We start from the raw sequence: 21640 nt of genomic DNA, 5'->3' as shown, positions 1-21640 counted from the left end.
CGTGCATCAGCATAAAATTCAAGACACAATTGCGCACCGTGTGTAGCTTTGCATGAAAGATTCACCTCTTAACATTTGTTACAATGGAGATTAATTGAAAGGAGCAGCCATCGCCTGCAACGTGTCTGGCCCATGAGGCAACATTTACCCATGCTAAAGACATTATGGCCTTTATTCCGAGTAATTATGCATGAAAAGCATGTTAAGTCGTTCAATGATTTGCAGACAGCATAAATAACTGGTGAGGCAATCCTAGTCCACTGACACCCATTCCCAAAACCGAGGGTTTGACTCGAGACCGTTACCATTTACTACCCGTCTGTGGAACACACACACACACACACACACACACACACACACAGCCACTCCCATCTGTGGCTAGCTAGTCAGGTTTAATTGCAACCTGATACCATCTATTGTGGTGCTTTGCTGCCGTTTCACACACACCCTGACAGACTGGTTAAGTGAGAGAGAGATGATTGGATATCTCAAAAGAAATTAATCTAACCCCAATATGAGCGTGTCCTGGCAAGCACAGGATTCAACCCATTTTCAACACTTAACCATGTTACCAACACATGCTTGCTCCATGCCAGTTAACATAACACGTCTTCTTATGTCAGCTGATATGTGGAATCATGGTGATGTTCAGGGAAAATGTTGGCATCAAATCATATTAGTTCAGAGGAGACAAGAAGTAATGCTGTTTATTGTCTCTGCTTCGCATGAGAACCACTACTTGGTTTGTCTTTCCATCCCTTTCTTGTACAGAAAACAATTCCCCAACAGTCTAATCTAAACCATCCAACAATTCCACCAACTGAAAAATGCAATTGTCTGTCTGTCCAAATAGACAAAGGGATCAAAATGATCCACAAAGTCAACCTTGTCATCTAACCTTGATTTGCAAGTCAGTGAAATGTGAGAGCTGCAAGTCCTCCCAAGTTATAGCCACTTTTTAGCTGCAACATATCATCATATTGTGTTGTTCATGGTAAACAAGTGAGCCGAATCTTTTAGTTCACAGGGCCAACAGCAGAAACATAGTGCCAAGACTGAGCCAACCAACCATCAACCCACTGGAACATAAACAAAACACAACTAGTTAACATACCAGTAGTAAGAGTCCTTGGATGAAGCGCCCAACTATGTTTGTCTAGTCATCCATGTCTAATTGAACCAGGGGTGGTAAACGAGAATTTCATTAAAAATTAACTAGAGCTATAACGATTAGTCGATTAATCCATTAGATGATCAACAGCACATTAACAGCCAACATATATGATAATCAATTAGTAATTTTCTCCAGCAAAAACTCCACAAATTCTCTGAATTCAGCTTCTCAGATGTAAATATTTGCTTTTTTTTCTCTTATGTCTCTTGTTGTCTTGTATGGTGGTAAATTAAATATCTTTATCTTTGTTTCTTTTACAATTTTTTTCTGATATTGTAAAGATTAAACAATGAATTGATTGAGAAAATAAAATAATTTCTCAATAATTAAATAAATGATTTAATCGGCAGATGATGAAAATATTAATTAGCTGCAGCCCTAAAATTGCCCCTTTATTGTTTTTTTTATAAAAATGCTGCAACTCATTTCATGTGGTAGTTTCTGTCCATTTAAACATTAGTTGTTCACATGATTAACAAGGACTGTCAGTAATGGGTTTCAACTGACTGCGGTAATCTTAACAATGTCAACAAAAAAAAGATGAATAGTCCCAACATTCGTGTCTTCACTTTGTAAACGTCAGACAGGGACTTTGATCAGAGTCCATTAGCTTGCCTCAGCCTGAGTCTGACCCTTCTTGTCTCAACCCTGATCTTGACCTGGGAGGGGGGATGGGGGGTGGGGGTCAACCCTCTGACACTGAGGTCGACTAGCGGATTTCCTGGCTCACCACCTGATCTAAAGTGGTGAAACAGAGGAAACCCTGTTCTTTTGGACAGCATTGTGTGTGAATGCTCTTTTTTTTGTAAAATAAATCTTTTTTTTTCCTACCAAAATTGTCACAATAATAAAAATTTTTAAACTATGGCACAATACAATATAAAGTATCAATATTCCATGGTATATTTGCTTATGCCTCATTATGGAGGACTAGTGATGTAATAGACGAGATTTCTCCAGTTTTGAGACATTATTGTAAAACTTCAAACAAATAATGGCAGCAGCACCCATCAACAGCCAGTCTCACTCCAGCTCATACAGGAGCAACGAGGCTATACAGTCACAGTATCTGTAGATATTTCCACATTAAGTCAACATCAACTATGACTAACTATTTAAAAAGGTGCTCTAAGCAATGTCACGCGTTTTTTAGGCTACAACATTTTTTGTCACATACAGCAAACATCTCCTCACTATCCGCTAGCTGCCTGTCCCCTGAACACACTGTAAAAAAAAAAAAAAAAAAAAAAAAAAAAAAAAAAACACGGTCTCTGTAGACAGCCCAGGCTCCACAAACAACAACAACAACAACAAACTGTGCCAACCTGCACCACGGAACATAACAGAGTTCCAGCCAATAACCGACAAGAAGGATTTGGGGGGGGGGGTGGGGGGGTTAGCGCGCAGAAGCACTGAAGGGAGGGGAGGGGCCGGGATGAGGAGGAGGGAGGGGCGAGCTAGCCTCCTGTTTTGTTTGCCAATACTTTGAACGTCAACAAAAAGTGACGTCACCCAACATCGCTTAGAGCACCTTTAAGTTAAAAGCCTTAATAGCCTGAGACTGTGTTGAATAAACACTGGGCGCGGACAGCTGTTGAAATGCTGAGGCCAGTGGTGGATGTTTTACGGTACTGCTTCAGGTTGGCTCAGAGCCATCCCTACTAAAGCTGATAGCAAGACGGTTGCATGCGTAGGGTTACAGTTTGACAGAATTTTATTGAATTTGAAGCCAGTATTGATACACGTATTACATTCGAATCCTTTCAAACCCTTAAGTTTAGCTTGCAGGCAACTAAAGTTTTAAATAATCCTAGTTTGTTGGCTGTGAAGGATCATGTAGCCCACTTACTTTCGCACCTTATTTTCTTACAAGCTACTTGGTTAAAATACTGGGGGTCCCGAACCAGAACCCATAAGTTGATAAGTCTACAGTATAGATATTAATTCCGTAAATTGACCTGGAACATTCTCTATTCTCCAAAGACCGTTTTTCTAAAGAGTCGCCACTTTGTTGGTGTTTTTGAACTACGAAATGACACGGTCCACAGTTGCAATGACCAGACAACAGCGTTAAGTTTCATTTTCACCTTAAATTAATGTTAGTTAGTGATAGAAGATATAATCTGCTGTCTGCAATTTTTACCAATGAAATCAACCGTCGGGCCCAACAAAAAAATTACGGATCTGCTGCCTAAAAGGTTTTTGACGGGGCTCTTTGCTAAAGACAAACAATTTCAAGGAGAGCGATAAGAATTAGAGCTGAGAAGATCCAGGTATTATGAATCCAAAATGTAACTGGCTATGATATCTAGTCCTAGTACACACACACACACACACACACACACACACACACACACACACTCCTGTCTGTGGCTAGCTAGTCAGGTTTAATTGCAACCAGTTTCAGTGGTTGTCCACAGTATTAACCACAGCGTTTCCTGTGTGGGTCCAATATGAAAGGGCAGGATGTGACAGTTACTGTATCTGTTCAACAATTCATTGAGCTGTATCATCAGAGCATACGTGCATGCACACACACAGCTCATTCATCTTAGAAAAAAAGCCACAGCATCCCTGTTTTATCTTACCCCTGACTCACGTGCCTAATACCAGTCGAGGTTTGGCATCTTTGGCTCCCAGCTGTGTGTAAGTGTGTGTGTGTGTTGACCCTGACACCTTCTCCTCACAGTGTGCATGCTGGTTAGTGCGGTTGACCGTAGGCTATGACACTTGGTTTGGGTGCTGACAGCTGGCACTATTTTTAGGCAATGAACACATCACATCAGTTTTAGTCCATTCAGCAAGGTTATGTTGAAATCATTTACTTGCAGCTTAAATTATGAATAGCAGAGGAACAGCAAGGGTTAGGTAAAACTAATTAATTTAAATATGTAAAGTGACTGTGTATACTCCATACCAGACCTGGGCATTGTACGGCCCTTTGGGCGGCCCTTACCGGCCCGCGTGAGGTCAATGGGAAGTTAGCGATCAAACAAGTAAGTGTACATCATGCATGGAATACAACTGCATTGCTTTTATTTTGAAGGCGACTGTTTTTTTTTTTTTTTTTGCGAACATATGCAGCTTCTTTTTCTCTGGTTGCAAGTCGCAATTAAAAAGAAGAAAGAAAGAAGAAGAACTGCAATGTGTCGGACCCTTGTGTCCGTGAGCCGCGAACTGAGCTCACGAGACGTTAGCATAGACTTTAGGGGTGCACGATTCGGAGAATGTCATGATTCAATGTCGATTTTTAGGCTCAAGATTTGATTCAAAATCGATTTTCGATTCAAAAACGATTCGCAGTATGTAAACGTAGTTACTTTTCCCATGTGATTGCAGTAGACATACAATTTAAAAAAAAATTTGGGAATTCTATGAATCGATTTTGAATCGGTAGAGCTTGAATCGCGATACGAATGTGAATAGATTTTTTTTGCACACCTCTAATGGATGTGAATGAACCGTTATCCCTCAAAAATGTCAGCTCATGGGGAAAGAAAGAAAGGTCGATACAGAGTGCCGAGTTTTTAACCAAACATGGACTTCTAAGTATTTTATTCTGAAGTCAAAGGTAAAGCCGTGTGCTTAGTTTGCGGAGAACAGATCGCTGTGTTAAAGGATTAGAATTTGAATCACCACTACAATACTAAACACGCAGAGAAATACAACAACTTGACTGATGCAGAGCTGAAAATGGGGAAACGGCTACATACAAAAAAGTGAAGTATTAAAGGACAAGTTGTCTGGGCTAAACAAACTAGATATTATATGTAAATAGAGGTGCTGGTAGGCAGGCTAGCTGTTTCTCCCTATGCCTACACTTTATGCTAAGCTAAGCTAACTGGCTGTAGCCTTATATTTAACCAACATACTGTATGAGTGTTATCAATCTAACTCTCTGCAAGATAGCAAATAAGCGCCCCATAATGTCAAACTATTCCTTTGACGTTTTAGTTAACACACTATCTAGTCTACTCTAAATCTTTCATCTAAATTTTTAAATGTGTGTGTTAATTGGAAAAAAATCCATCAAATATGTCCCTTTATCTCGTGGAACGGAATGTTCCCTACAACGTTCCCTTATATCCAACAGAAATTCCATTTAAATAGCTTGCATTAACTCAAAAACTGCCTGCATTCAGTGGAAACATCTCCTCAGATAAGTCTTTACCACGCTATAAACAAGCATGTAGAATGTAGAATGTAGAAATGCCCTTGTACTTCCTGCAGGGAATAACTGAGCATGTCTGACCTTATCATGTGACATGCTGACAGAGAATCTTCTGCACGGTCTTCGTTTAATTTTTCCCAAAGGACTTGCTGTGAATGTGTCTCATGTGGGTTAACCATTAACTCCAAATCATATGACATGTATATGATAGGAGGTGAGAACTTGGGTGTAGTACAACTACTACGCTCCTGTTAACAGCTGAGCTACTGTGGTCTTACAGTGTTTGAGATAGGACTGTGTGGGACTGGGTTAAATGGGCCATTTAGTACCTTTCTAGTGGGTCACTGTTGGATCCAAAACTGTTAAACTGTTCACCTATTGAGGCCTGAAAAAAAATTATGACATTTTCTAGCTAATGCTACTACCTTAACTAGCATTACTGCTACAGTACATCTCTGCAGCGCTTCTTCAGCCACGAGCATGGACCTATCATTTGTTACAGTGTTTCTGTTGCGTACTCCTGGGTAACAATTTGCAAACATTAAGAGGGATTAAATGAACAATGGCAAGTCTGGACTAGAAAAACACAAAGTAGGGTTTTGTTAAAGACCGCTTTGGGAGACAATAGTGGGTCACAAAGTGGGTTTAAATGAGTTCACAAGAGACTGTAGAAATCTGAAGCTTGTTTGAGACTATTGTTGTCGTCACATTGGGAAAGATTTCCTCCCTCAAGTCTCTCGCAGTTTATAGTTGGCCAATTCAAAAACTGGAGCCAAAACAAGTCTCAGGTTGTCAGGAAAACAAATTAAAATGTTTCCACCTACTCAAAGAAAAAGATAACAAATCCTTTACATTCCCATCTCTTTTCTATTTATAAAAAAAAAAAAAAGGCAAATATCTTTCTGATCATCGTTTCTGATAAACAACAGGGGCAACCAACCTGCTCAGAGTTGGCCTGCTGTTCAGTGTGGTAACATCCTTTATTCTGCACTCTGACTACCTGACATATTATGGTCTGAGGTACCCGCGGTAACCAGGGGGGAGGGGTACACTGTGTACTTTATGCACAGGTTTCCAAGGTAACCAGAAACCCTCCATGCTGAGCAGCTAGCACGTGTGTGTGTGTGTGTGTGTGTGTGTGTGTGTGTGTGTGTGTGTGTGTGTGTGTGTGTGTGTGTGTGTGTGTGTGTGTGTGTGTGTGGGCACGTGCATAAATGAGCAGCACGTAGCAGTTTTATTGGGCTTTGAAACTTCATCGGCCAAATAAACAGCCTGGGAAAAGTCCTATGGTGCTAGAATTAACATTGTTGCTTGTATGCAAACAGGCTGTATGTCAGGGAGGGAGGGAGACAGAGAAAGGAAAGATGGGAGGTGAGTGAAAGGAGAGGGGGTGGAGCTGTCCTAGTTACACTTATCCCATGTATAGACTTCCTTTTGTACATGTCTGTATTTATGCTGTGTGCACTGTGGTAAATTCCTGCCAAAAGCCAGTGTTTCCCTATACATACACTTTGCATCAACCACAACAGCAAAAAAAATGCACCACAAATAGATTCTGCTGTCCGATAAGGCAGCGTCGTAAAACTGCTTTTCTATCGCTTGTACACAATGCCAACTGTTACATGAGCACAAGGGGGGGTTGGGACCTACAAGAACCTTTAAAGATGGTTCCTGGAAGGCCATAGTACAAAGACAAATATTGACCTTTGGGGTCAGGACCCCATGTGGGATTGATATGCAGCTGCAGTCACGGGAGACTTGAAAGAATTCTAGTTTTCATGTATGTGTTTTGATGGGTCACCTGAGCTAGTGCTAGAAGAACTATTAGTCAAACGATTGCTGAGTTGCTGAGCAAATTTATCAACAATCTTTTTTTGATAAATTGCTTCATCGTCATCTATAAAGCAAAAAGGCTGGTTTTAGCTGCCACAGAATTTGGTGCTTTTGTCTTAGGTTTGTCAACTGAACATCTTTTGATTTGGGTCTTGTGTCAAAAAGAAAAAGATTTTGAAGATGTCTTTGGGAAATTGTGATGGGCATTTTTCACAATTATGTATTTAAGTTAACAGTTTAAAATGCTCACTCTTACGTACAGAGCATCGCACGGTCAGGCTCCTGCATGTGTGGCTGAGCTACTTCTTCTATATTCGTCAGCCCGCTCTCTAAGGTCTAATATGTTAAATTAACTCTCTGTTCCACGCGCCTTAAGACCTGTAGTGATCGAGCTTTGGAGCCCATAGCTCCTAAACTACGGAAGGCTCTGCCTCCACCCTTATTGTCAGCTGTTTCTGTGGATTAAATAAAAAATAAATCAGATAAAGACAGGCATTTGGTTGATCTGTAAGCACCTGGTCTGCACTTTACTGTATTTTTATATATTGTGTAATTTTAAATGTGTATCATGTTCTCACTATGTATTGTGTTCTTAGTTTTGATCTTTTTAAACGTGCACAGATGATTATTTATCTTCCATGATTTGTGTATTGTATTTTGTGTTACTAGTGCAGTGCCCGTTTGGAGTGGGTGCCTGTTTCCCAGTATTTTTTCCCCCACAACTTTATCTACCTATAAGCTAGGGTTGGGCATCGTTTGGATTTTAACAATTCTGATTCCAATTCTTCGATTCCGATTCTTTGAGGGGTGGAGTTGAAACGGGTCACGTGCCTATTTTCACAAATAAGAGGAAAGTTTTATTTTGATTCAATGGTGGGTTGCAGTTTCACAGGGTTTTTTCAATGTAAAGTAAAGCCACACTAGAGCGCCTGGCCACTTCGTAAATCAAAACTTGCACATGTTAAATTGGAAAGCGATGATCGGATTTGAAACCATCCATCCATCCATCCATCCATCTTCGTCCGCTTATCCGGGGTCGGGTCGCGGGGGTAGCAGCTCCAGCAGGGGACCCCAAACTTCCCTTTCCCGGGCCACATTAACCAGCTCCGACTGGGGGATCCCGAGGCGTTCCCAGGCCAGGTTGGAGATATAATCCCTCCACCTAGTCCTGGGTCTCCCCCGAGGCCAAATCCTCGAAACGATTCCAATGAAGAAACGATTCTACTGGAATCATAATTTTTGAAACGATTCCAAGTAGGAATCGGTTCTCGATGCCCAATCCCACTATACGCGCAGTTCAAATCAGACGTGGTTCGGCTGCGACTCATCTAGAGATTCGGCATGTCCCCTTTTTCCGGCTAGCCGTCACACATCCAGGTAGCGATGTAGCCCGGGCGGGGGGAGCAGGGAGCCTGGCTCAGCCTGCTGGAGAAGCCGCTACTGGCGCGTAGCGATGTTGTCCGGGCGGGGGAGGGAGGGAGGGAGGGAGGGAGGGCGTCCATCTACCATGTGTTTGTGTCCAATTCATTTCATCATTTGTAAGTAGACAGCAATCAGTTTTTGGCAGATGACCACTTTTTGGCAAGACAGCCGGTGAACCGCAATCAATGAGCCTTTTAGGGATGCAGCAACTCCCTGCCCCTGCTGCTGTACTGTGCATGCAGGAGACGCACGCATGCACAGAGATTCCTCAATTTATAGTTAGATGCCCTGTAAGGCACTGTGTGGCTTATGTCTGTGAAAAGCCTTTTAGAAATAAGGTTTTATTTACTTACTTTATAAACCAGTAATCAAATAAATGCAAAAATAACCACTATTATGTCCAGTTTAACTCATACAAAAACATCATCCCATATGTGGGAGAAAACCTTTTCAAACAGCAGTTTCACATCACAAAAGTCTATTTAAGGGTCTGTGACATTAAAACATTTAAACACACTTCTATCTTGGCCTGTGGGAAACCCTTATATAAAAGTTCTGGAGAATTCTGCCTGATCCCGAGGGAAAAGAGGCAGGGTTTGTTGAGGGGGATGAAGAGAATGATGAAGAGTGCTAGCGTAAGGATGGAGAGGAAGGCAGAGGTGCAATTATTGACTCCACAGCAGGATAAGGAAGAGCCAACGGTTTATTGTCACATGGCCGCTGGTCGTTACTTACGTGAACACACACAAACGGGGAACAAAAAGGTGCTTGACTCGTTCATTCGTGCTTGATTTAGTCTCCATGCGCTAACATTGGTAGCCAAGGGAAGTAATGGGACTGTAGCAACAGAGAACCAGATCACTAAACATGGAACTGAATCAACAATTACAGGACACTGTGCTGCACAATGAAAGCTTTGTTTTGAGTAGGCCTCTTTATGTCATCTCTCTGCAGGGGTTTGTCTTTGAGCCTGGATGTCACTAAGTAATTTGGTATCATGTCTGTCCATAGAGCAGATAGCATCTGTGCAGCTGAGGTGGGCAGGTTTGGCAGTCAGCTGATGTGTTTAGTACACAGCCACTAAAGGACATCAGCTGGAGGACATCTCGCTCCTACGTCACCAACTGGACAAGTTGTTGCAGGTTTACCACAGGGTCCACAGCTGTGACAAAAACATTTGTCTCGATGCTGTTTCAGTCAACAGAAATTAGCCAGGGGAGCAAAAAGGGGATGCTACAGTATAGGAGGTGATATGTGATATCTCTATATATATATATATATATATAAATCAGTTTCCTTAAGCCCAAGGCGGTGTCATCAAAGTGCTTGTTTTCTCCAACAAACAGTACATAACCTAAACCCAATTCAATTGACTTTAACTTGAGAAAAACAAAAGCTGTGAATATTCACATGAGAACAGCTAGAATTAGAGAATGTTTAGGGACATTATATATGGTCTCCATTTTTAAAATGAAGCATTTTTTCTGTAAAAACTTATAAAACCCAAATAAACTTAACCTTATAAATCATCTACAGAAATCCTTGTGGCTGGATATGTTTTTACTCAATTCAAACTAAGAATGTGGTTTCTCTGTAGGGGCGTGCAATAAAAACCTCTATCATGGTATACGTAATTTCCATAGTCTCTGGTTATTTCATATGGAATGGAACTTCATATTATGATATTGTGTATTGTGATCTAGTAAATATTATGGAAACACTGATGAACCCGATACAGATTCCGATACCTGAACTTGCGTATCGGCCGATACCGAGTACCGATCCGATACCAGTGTGTCATATATGTTATTATGTTTTAACAGCTGTATACTACTATCTTTGTTGTCGGTCTGGCTCAGGTTAAACTCTTTGTGAAACATGAACAAACACAAAGAATATACGCCCCAGAACTTTCTTTTATTACCCAGTTTGACAGTCAGTTATAAATGGAAAAAGAACATAAATAAAACTACTTTAATGTAGATTTTCTTTAGGGCTTTATTACGTGGTATCGGATCGGTGCATAAACTCCAGTACTTCCCGATCGGAACATCTCTAGTTTATACCATAGTATAAACAGTATGGCAAATAAACAATATATTGTATACTGCCCAACCCTCTTCCTATAAATATTTTTAAACTCTTTCAAACTAGTGGGTGTTAATAAACAGGGCAAACAAACAAGAACGCCATCAGCATAAAGTCTTTACTACTGTCTGTGAGCATGTAACACAAACAGGCCTAGGATTGACAGCAGATAGCCATCCAGCAGAAGCTTAGTGTAATGACTGGGTTGGAAATCTAGGGAAAATTCACCAGAAAAATTCCCAACATCCTCCAATTTTCCATGTGTCCTTAAAGCCTGCATTTTTATCCGCTGGCTAATAAAGTAACTGACTAATAGAGAGTTGACAGACAGACTGACTCCTGGAAGATAGCAAACAGTGACTGCAGCTGCAACTCTGACCAAAGCCCTGCATATAGACAAGTCCTGAATCTGAGCCGTCTGGAACTGTTTCTGTCTCTGGTGATTCAGTGTGTACTTCCCGGAAAGAAATTGAAAATGTTGCAACAATAGATAGAAACTGTCAACAATGATAATAATGTATCTTTATGACTGGTATTAGGAAACAATGAATCAAAAGTTCAAAATACATGCAACAGTCAAATATCTAAGAACAGGCAAGGCTTCATTCACTCCACTTTGGGAAGTGAGTGACACAATTTGACAATATGAGGCTATATAGTATTCCTAGAGTTTAAGACACAAAAAGCAGTATGATACCAACAATAAGCCCTGATTGTGAGGAGGGTCACAAAGCCAGGTCATACAACACACAGTGACCCATTTAGATTGACAGAAAACAGGTTTATCCAGGGTCACTGCATCGGTCTGACAGGCGTACAGGTGTGATGGTGTCTGAATCCAGGAAGAGCATGACTGCCAAACAGCTGGCTGGGTGGATACAGCTGTGACTGCATCCAGAGGGAGGACGGGAGTGATGGGAGGATGAGAGGCAGGAAGAGAGGGAGGGAGGGAGAGGAGAGAAGCACTGGGGACAGAGTCCAACAACAACAACAAAAGAGGAAGAAGGCAGCAACTCTGTGTGTGTGTGTGTGTGTGTGTGTGTGTGTGTGTGTGTGTGTGTGTGTGTGTGTGTGTGTGTGTGTGTGTGTGTGTGTAGTACTAGTCCCACAGAATGAAATAATTCAATTCACAAGACTATGGATTGGTAATTCTAGAATTGATATCTTCCTTTTGGTAGTTAATTGCCTCATTTGTCACGGCCTTCCTTTGTTTGTCCATACTGTATGTCATCCAGTGATACTGCCAACACCATTCATCAGATTCGGATTAAATTCTTGAGAATTTATGCATCTCACCGTTACGTAGAAACTTTTTAAAACACACACACCCCTGGACTACAATTACTCGCCAAAACAAAATTATAGATTGATTACTAATTGAGAGAAAGAGTGTCATTTCTAAGGCTCTGCTTCTGTACTACTACTACTACTACTACTACTACTACGGGTGTGACGAGAGACCCAGCTCACGAGACGAGACGAGACACGAGATTGGGTTCACAAGACCGAGACGAGATTTTAACACTATTTTACTGAAAACTTCAATGAAGAAATAAGACTGGAAAAATAGACCTTTACTCAAACGAAAGTCACAAAATGAAAACCGAGCACTGAAAGGTCTTGCCATAAACTCAAATGACTGGCTTCTCTCCTGTATAACTAACAGTTACACGGTTACTTATTCCATATGTATAGTGGAGAGAGTCTCTTCACTCAGAGAACCAAGGTTACAACCTTGGTTCTCTATATCCCTGTTTCGCCATGGCTTGGGCTTAACTTTCCCGCTTGCTTGTCGCCGTTTGTAGTTTGTATATCTACGGTAGTCTACTCCTGCTTTCATTCAGTGCGAGCCATTTTTAAAAAAAAAATGTTTTTATTTCAAACGTGATTGTTCATTGTTTTAATAGATCGAAAGATATGAAAATCACTGTAGCCTATTTTAACTAGGGCTGCACGATACGAGGAAAACGTGATATGCGATGACGTTGAATATCGCGATAACGATATTACTTGTGCTATATAAACGGATATGAAAGTGTTCAGTTCTGCTGCTCTTAGTATTCTGCTAATTACAACAAATCGCTTGTTGAATTTAAAACAAATAAAGGAAGTAATTTCCAACATTTCATTAAACAAACTGAACATTGAATTGAATATAAAAGGCACCACTTAAAGAATTTTCGGCTGATATTTTCTTTCAACTCACACAAAAAAATCTCTGAGTGTCTATTGCGATATGTCGCAGCCTTTTGCAATGTGTATATTGCGCAAGTTGATATTGCGATGACGATAAAAAAATACTAAAAAAAATTAATCATTAAATCATTTTTTTCCCGGTCAATCACCAGTTATTACTAGACAACGGAAACTGAGGTTGGTACAGTAGCTTCTGCTGACATTTTGCACCTACTGTTAATGTTTAGATCTGTTTATACAGCGTAGAACATAATTCTGCTCTGACTGACAGTCCAATCATTCTAGATGTATCCTGTTACTGTTGCAGCAGCCAATTCTCCACTGGGATCATTAATGTTTAATCTAATCCTTTATGTCTGTAAACTTGTCTGGTCTCTCAGTGCATGGGCCTTCATCAATGCACCTCCTCCTCCTAACCTTCCCTTCTCTCCTCTCAAACATCCTTTTTATGAGCTTTCTTCTCCTGCCATTCTTCTCTCACACCTCCTTCCACCTTCTCTATCCTCATCTTCCTCCCTGTCTCCTGGAGATGTGCGTTAGCACAATTTTGTTAATTAAGAAAGATATCAGCCCTCACACACACAAAGTAATCAGGGCACAATCATTGTCACACATCAAGGACTGAAAACAACATGTTCTCTTACTTACACCTACACACACACACCCCCACCCACACACAGAGTTGAAGAGCTTGGCTAGACTGGACATAACAGCTTGTCGTGTCCAGGCCAGTGCCCTCCGCTTCAACATGACTTCATTCACACCCGCTGTGTCCTGCTAAGAACCAGGCCACTGCCCTACTAAACAACAGGAACCCTCTCATCAGAGCTTTCACTGCCACAGATCCATAAGCCAACGAGAAGGAGGACAACAAATGGTGGCTCAAGGAGCCACATAAAACGGCAAACAGGGATGGGTATCGTTCAAAAGTATTCAATACCGATACCAATGCCGTGACTTCGACAACGATTCCTATGTGATTTTTTTTAACCAATTTTATAAAACAAAAAGAAATAGCAACATCTCACATTACGGCACAAATCTTTTTTTCAGCTCCTACTGCTTGAGTTCTGTCTCTGTGTAACGTAGAGTTTTTCCTGCCTGCCTCTACGATGTGTAACGTTAGACAGCCAATCACAGACATTATTAGATCTTGGTAGAAGCATGCTGCGGGCTTATTGGCTCACTGACGCTGGTGAGGTTTACTCCTTAGGTATTGAAATTGCATTTTTCGATACTTTAGAGGCAATTCGTCAGTGCCTAAAAAGTATAAAATTCTGTACCCAGCCCTAACGCTAACCCTTTCATACTCTGAAGTCAAGGACATACGTTATCAATAATCAAAACTAGTTAATGGTAAGGAGAACACTGGGTACAGACTGAATACACACCGGAAGAAGACAACATCAGAACAAAATCTCTAACAGCATCAAATGGGAGGGTGTCAAAGTCACCAACCAGGAGTCATGTGGATGGCCAAATTTTTAAGAGGCTTTCAGATCCAACGCCAAAGATTGAACTTCCATGCTCTATTCGATTAGCTGTTTAATAATTCAAACATCAGAAATAAAGCGAATTAAGTCCACTTACAGAGCTCAAGGGGGCATTGTCAAATTGCTTGTTTTGTCTGACTAACTGTCCAAAAACATTTACAGTTTTAAACAAACAAATTGAGAAAAACCACAAATTCTCACATTTAGGAATCTGAAACCAGTGAATGTTTGACATTTTTGCCTGATAAATTACTTGAACTATTAATCAATTATTCCAATTGATGTCAGTTCATGTTCTTTTGATTCACTAATTAATTAATCATACAAGCACTACAAGGATTGATTGCGAGACCACTGTAACTGATCCAGGATTCAGGAAACTTAAACACACAGAACGCACATGAATGATCACTTTGGTATTCAAAAATCACTGCAATTACAGTATATCTTTAATATACAATATATTGCCCAATCCTCATCCTGATAGTCTCATAAAGTAGAGATAGCCCAATACCATTTTTTGCTTCCCGATACCGATTCCGATACCTGAACTTGCTTATCGGCCGATACCGAGTACCGATCCGATAGCAGTGTGTCATATATTTTATTATGTTTTAACAGCTGTATACTACTATCCCTGTATGAATGTGATATTATTTCTATCTTTGTTATCGGTCTGGCTCAGGTTAAACTCTTTGTGAAACATGAACGCCACAGAACGTTCTTTTATTATGCAGTTTGACAGTCAGTTATAACGGAAAAAGAACATAAATAAACTACTTTAACGTAGATTTTCTTCAGGGCTTTATTACGTGGTATCGGATCGGTGCATAAACTCCAGTACTTCCCGACACCAGCGTTTTAGGCAGTATCGGAGCACTGAACATCTCTATCATAAAGCAAGGCATGTGAAATGCAGAGATGCAACCCTACAGTCAGTAAGACGCTGATATACTGTAGGCTACGGTCTATAAATATCACATATAGGAGTGGGGATATTGAGCACCCTTATCTGAGTCAGATGGCCACCTGATGCCAAAATTACAAGCAATCATCTTGCTCCAAGTATCAAATGATTCACACATAACCCCGGTAACCCATTCTCCAACAACACCTCCCATAGGACACCTGGGGGAACGCAGTAATAAGCCTTTTCAAAATCCACACAACGCATGAAGGAAAGAAAAGCAAACTCTTGTGACCCCTTGCTATGCAAGACGGTAACAACCTGCTCACTGCTCTGAATCTGAGTTTCCACAATTGGTTTTTAAGTTCCCTCTCTATTTATCGGCTGACATTCTTCAAAGTAAAATCAAGAGTCTAGCCAGTCGTTTAAAGCCTGCCCTCTTTCCTCTACCTTCCCATCCTTTATCCCCTTATCCTTGCCATTCAGGTTGGCCGATCAGTAGAGACGACTGCCTGTCAGCCTCTTGTCCTTTAGTCAGACTTGGCTGCTCCGCTCTGCTGGCCCATGGCTCACCTCAACCAGACAGACCAGAGCACAGCATGGCAGCATCCTGGCACTAAGCACACACACTGAACGCACACAGAGCTTTAATTCAGACCAACACTTCCTACTTTATCTCTGTGTGTGTGTGTGTGTGTGTGTGTGTGTGTGTGTGTGTGTGTGTGTGTGTGTTTCTCGGAGGGCAGGAAGCCAGTGCCGTAATAGGATGTTCCTCGCTTGCTTTGTAATGTCTCAAAGACCTGGGTTAGAGCCAGAACGCAAAGCAAAGGCACCGGGCTTCATTGAACATACTAATGCTGCCTTTACTTGAGTGCTGCTTGATGCTTTTTATTCATATAATGCCGTTTGTAAAAATAAAAATAAAAAATACCAACCTAGGGGTTGGGACACACCTCACAAGAAAAATCTGAGGGCTCACAAGATGATCAAGAGGATAGGAAAAAGGAAGAAAAAACATTTTCTGCTACACAAAATTGGGATTTTTTTTAGACTTTTTTTGTTTGAATTTGGTCACAGCCAGTAGTAATATGCAATACTAAGGGTTTGCCAGTAGACAAGGCTTGGTTTTAAGGGGTCTCAATCCAGAAAGGTTGGAGTAAATCACCAGAAAATCTGGAGTAATGATTTGATTTGAAAAAATGCCAAAGATTAGCTGCTTCAAGCTACTCAAATGTGGGGATTGGCTGCTTTTCTTTATCTTAAAATGACAGTGAATCAAATCTCTTTGAATTTTGGACTGTTGGTCCAATAAAACAAACAATCTGAAGACATTCAAATTAATGATGGCTGACTCAATGCAGCCATCATAATCATACATGTGTGTGGTGTTTGGCCGACAACCGTAATCTGCCAACTTCTATTGGACAGCCAATCATGTTTCATTTGAGATCCGACAGCCAAGCGCCTACTACCTAATGAAATTAGCCAGACAATAATGTATAGTGTCTGACATTACATCGTCGGTCATCTGTAAAACGCAACAGCCAATCAACAGTTTTACATCCCATCGCAGGGACAATAATCCTTAATCTGACATCAGGCAGTCAATCATGTGTAATCTGACATCAGACGGCCAACGCATTAATCTCATCAATGGATTGAGGGGATTATGACGGCCCGTCAGCAAGGGTCCCCGCTCAGCAGATCTTTATGTGTTTTGCTTTGCTTTAGCACTAATGGAACGACGACGCAGAGATGAACTGAAACAGGTTTAATGAGAGAGTAAAGCGATTTAACACTTTGAATTTGAGTTACTTTCACTAAAGTCATATCTTGGACTTATTTCATTGGGACCTTAGTGGTGAATGTACATTAGTTTTAAAATCCTACTGTTGAATTTGAACCCAACTATGCTATTTTGTATTTCTTCTATATCTCTTCTTTCTGTGAATTGTTTAAATTTTCTTGCAATCTTGAATTTTTTCCTCCCAAGGTGTTCTGCTTTTAAGAAATTGTAGCCTTATGTGATATTGAGCTTTACAACTAAACGACATATTGACATATGGCTGGATGTATGTAATAAAGTTTGGATACCCGAACCGAGCCCGTTGGGACCCGACGGTACCCGACAGGCCGGGCCGGGTTCGGACAGATATTTAGAAATGATGTTCGGGTCGGGCTCGGTCACATCAGCGCGATAAAGCATTATCTTATATTATATATTACATTTTAAAAAAGCTTATTATGTAGGTGCGCGCCTGTGTTAACGTGCGCTTGTTGCCCCATGTGCGCTGATGCGCTCATCTGTTGACATTTCCGAATGTCAACAGTTACTTAATAACTGCTTTCCACACAAACAAACGTATATTAGTATGAGAAAAAAAAAAAGAGATTTTAACTGTCGGGCTCGGACATAAATATCTTAATGCCTGTCGGGTTCGGGTCGGGTTCAGTTACTGCTCTGTCGGACGTGGGCCGGGCTCGGACAGAAAAAATGTGGCCCGATCCGCACTCTAGTATGTAAATCCCAACCCAAAAAAGTGTAAAGATTACAAATATTTTATACATAAATTTAGCACCAAAAGTAAGGAAATTTGTGTTTACTAGATTATTTCTCTGTGGTAACAATGCTTTTTGGCAATACATTTTATACGGTTGGAAAGCCTGTTTAGTTCCCTTTCAAATGGTGCCCCATTTGTAAAGAACATGCATTTGTGGGATGAGCAGCAGAGCTGAGTATGTGGGTTGCGCCCATGAAAAATTTGCCAAATCTTCTCTACCAATGCGAAACAGCTTATTCTGCCATTGACTCGTTTGGTGGATTGGATGATTGAAGTTTGAAGAAACAAGACATATTGACAATTGAACAATTTATTCATTTCACAAACAGGAGCCTCAGTAGCGTTTGGAAGAACCATACACAGCCACAACAGCCTGGCACCTCCTCCTCATGCTGGTCACCAGCCTGGTCACACTGCTGTGGGATGGCATCCCATTCTTCAACCAGCATTTGTCGCAAGTCAGCCAACGTGGTTGTGTTGGTCACTCTGGCACGAACAGCACGCCCAAGCTGATCCCACAAGTGTTCAACGGGGTTGAGGTCAGGACTGCTGGCAGGCCATTTCATCCTCTCCACTCCCACATTCTGGAGGTAGTCTCTGATGAACCCCGCCCTCATCAGGTGCCAATCAGGCACCTGATTGGCAGCACCTGGGGGTACCAGAAGCTCAAAACAAGTGTCAATAGCAACAGCAAAATAAGCTGTTTGGCATTGGCAGAGAAGATTTCGCAAATTTTTCATGGGCGCAACCCACATACTCTGCCACAAATGCACGTTCCTTACAAACCATTTGAAAGGGAACTAAACAGGCTTTCCAACGGTATAAGATTTATTGCCAAAAAGCATTGTTACCACAGAGAAATAATCTACCAAACACAAATGTCCTTACTTTTTGTGCTAAGTTTAGTTCTGCACACACTTAGTAATACTAAGGACTGCTGAAACGATTAATCAATTTATTAATGTGTTGAACAAAGCATGAATCTCTTGTGATGGCCATTTTCACAGTTTTTGGAAATGTTATAGTTGTAAATGATTGATTACTGGACAAATCACAAACAGGTGAATTCATAATGAAAATAATAAGTTACACCCTACAGAGGACCAGTTTAAATAGTTTTCTTGGTATGATTATTCTTACATCTTATATGTTTATGCAACTGAATCAAATGGTAGCAACATCTAGAAACACAAGTGTTATCTCGTGTTTTCCTGTTAAAGAAATTGGCTGAAAACACATTCACGCCTTTAGAAACAGGCTCAAAAATGTTTACATTTCCCTTTCCAGTCTTAAAGCCATGTTGCCAGCCTCTCCATCTGTCTAGCTGGGAACACAAACTGACACAGCTGATTACATCTTCGCCATACTTGGTACTGAAAAACCAAGAGTGAGGGAGGAAGAAAAACTAAATGGATAACATGAATGGGAGATTTAAAAAATAAATCACATCTGTGTCCATGTGTACAATATTTCACAACACTTCATCACAGACAAGCAAACAGTTATCTCTTTGTCTGTAGCAGCATGTTACATTTGAGGACTGAGCAAGCCAGAAATTAGCTTATATTAAACTGCAGATAACCACTGAGGTCAGCTGGAGGAGTATCATCTCAGGGAGGGTGAAGTACCCCCCCCCTCCCACACACACACACACACACACACACACACACACACAGCTGCTGGTTGCCTCTCTGGTTACAGCAGCTTGTGATGGCCAACACCCCAAAAAATACAGTATGTTAGCTATGACTCGTATTCAAACAAATGGTTAATAAATTAACTCCATAGTGCAACAAACAATTACACCACATCATAATATCAAATTTGAGGGCATGGACGATGTAAAAGGACATATTCACTCACTGATCTCTACTGTACTTGACAAAGAGCAGCAGTAGCTCATGATTGAGTGATTTAAGTGATAATATTTTAGCTATATGACTGACTTGTAGCTACTCGTTGAGTTGCAATTGCTAGAAAGACAGGGCAGACGTTGGGAGGTGAATTGTGTCGGCTGATTCATGTGTCCCCTTCTAATCACATGGAAGTTAAGACAAAAGATGGGATAACATGCCACAAAGAGCCATGCTATGCCAATCAGTCAGTGAAACCAACGGCTGTGAAGGGACGGATATTTTTAAGTAGGAACAGGACTGTGGTCTCTACCCGGATTCTCCACCCTGCTACCGGCCGGGAATCCCTTCCAGCTTCTCTATGAAACAGGGTGTGACACTCCAAAAAACCTCAAGATACAACTTCGTAACTTGCCAGTCAAACAACATCAGGAATTTAGCAACTCAGATATTATTTACGTTGATAAGTAACCGGGCGGAGGAGGCAGTATGACCCCCGCCCCGGCAGTCGTGCCGTGTGTCTGCAGTCTTGCCTATTGTTCCGCCGCTGTCACAGCCGTTAAGGTGCACCGCAGATTAGCTAGCTTTAGCTTTTAGCCTCGCCGCAGCAACAGCCGGCCAGCTAGCGTAGCCGCTCGCCTTTTCACACAAAGCTAAAAAGGTAACACGGCACCTTTCTTCCACTCGGGTTCCCAACAGTCGGTGTGTTGACCGGGCCAGAAACACAACGCAAACCAGCCAAGCAGTAAATCATAAACACATTTAAACATACCCAGAGCTCCGTTCCCCAACTCATCGCGGATTCCCCCTTCTGAGTTCTCCCGTATTAGACACAGATTTCCCCGCTCAGACTCTCCTAAACTGCCGCTGGGACTCCGGTTCTTCAGTGTCTGCTGACAAACACACTCCTCCTCCTCCTTCTTCTTCTCCTCCTGCTGCTCTCTATCCGTCTGAATCAGCAGGGCCGCCCAAACCAGGGGCCCTGGACCACAGTGGCTCCAAAAATAGGGTTATTGTTGGGTCAGCCAAGCGGTTTTAGACCTAAGAAGGACCAACAACAGGTAAATAACAGAGCAAAAACTATGTGCTTTCTGTAAATAATTAGGCTAACGTTATGTGGTTTTATTGATTCATTCAGTAGGCCGAGGCAAATAAATGCAAAGGAACCAGAGTCTAGAGTATAGGCTATGCTATTATTTGATTGAATCGATTGTTTCATCGAGTTTAATGCATTTTATTTTGATATTATTTTGTCATTGTGTTTTCTCTTGGCCCAATTTCAAGACAAAGTTTACCAAACAAAGTTCACCTTCCAACTATAGTGTAAAAATCATAAAGGTCAAAGTATTGATGATATTAAACAATCTTACTAGGTTCTATATAATTCCTGGCTCCCTCTGAGTGTTACACGCTTAGAGTGTCAAAACTGGACTCGTATTTCCACATCACATCTCAACATTCTTGGACAATTGTACAATAATTAGCCTTGGTGCAATAATTTATCAGTTACATGTACAATATATTTTGAATATTCACTGCTGCTACTTAAATTCACTCTGTACTTTTACCTGAATTTGACTGTGAGCAACTGCAAATAAATATTTCCCTGAGGGGATCCATTAAGTATTCTGATTCTTTAATAAACGAATAAATGTGCGAAGAAGACTTTTGAAATTTAACAATAAAAATTCAATCTCAAGGCTAAAAAAAGAAAAAAATAGCTACATGTCCAGTAGTACCCTTGTGTTGACCTCGGGTCAAATTGACCCGTTTTAAATTTTTGTTTTATATCAGAAAATATGGCACGTAGAAATAATGTGTAGAAGAAAAATAAAAAAATTTAAAACGTTGGAAAAAGCAAAAACAAATTGTGAAAAAATGGCGTCAACAATGTCAGAAAAAAGTGTTTTTTTCAAGGTTGAAGGGACGACAACACAAGGGT

General features: G+C 41.0%; 1 protein-coding gene across 3 annotated transcripts in view; it reads right to left on the bottom strand.

Moving 5' to 3' along the window:
• The window catches only part of fnbp1l (formin binding protein 1-like), a 53571-nt gene extending 32943 nt beyond the window's left edge, over nucleotides 1-20628 (bottom strand). Inside the window, exon 1 of one of the 3 annotated variants that reach the window (XM_078258403.1) lies at nucleotides 20471-20628. In XM_078258403.1, the coding sequence (XP_078114529.1) occupies nucleotides 20471-20494 (24 nt within the window). In that variant the 5' untranslated portion in view covers nucleotides 20495-20628. The remainder of the gene's footprint in view (nucleotides 1-20470) is intronic. The other 2 variants (XM_078258402.1, XM_078258404.1) reach the window with 2 other exon arrangements.
• Between the last annotated feature and the right edge of the window lie 1012 nt (nucleotides 20629-21640).

Source organism: Sander vitreus, chromosome 9 (assembly GCF_031162955.1).
Source record: "Sander vitreus isolate 19-12246 chromosome 9, sanVit1, whole genome shotgun sequence".
Lineage (NCBI taxonomy): Eukaryota > Metazoa > Chordata > Actinopteri > Perciformes > Percidae > Sander > Sander vitreus.
This window is presented reverse-complemented; position numbering and strand designations above follow the sequence as displayed.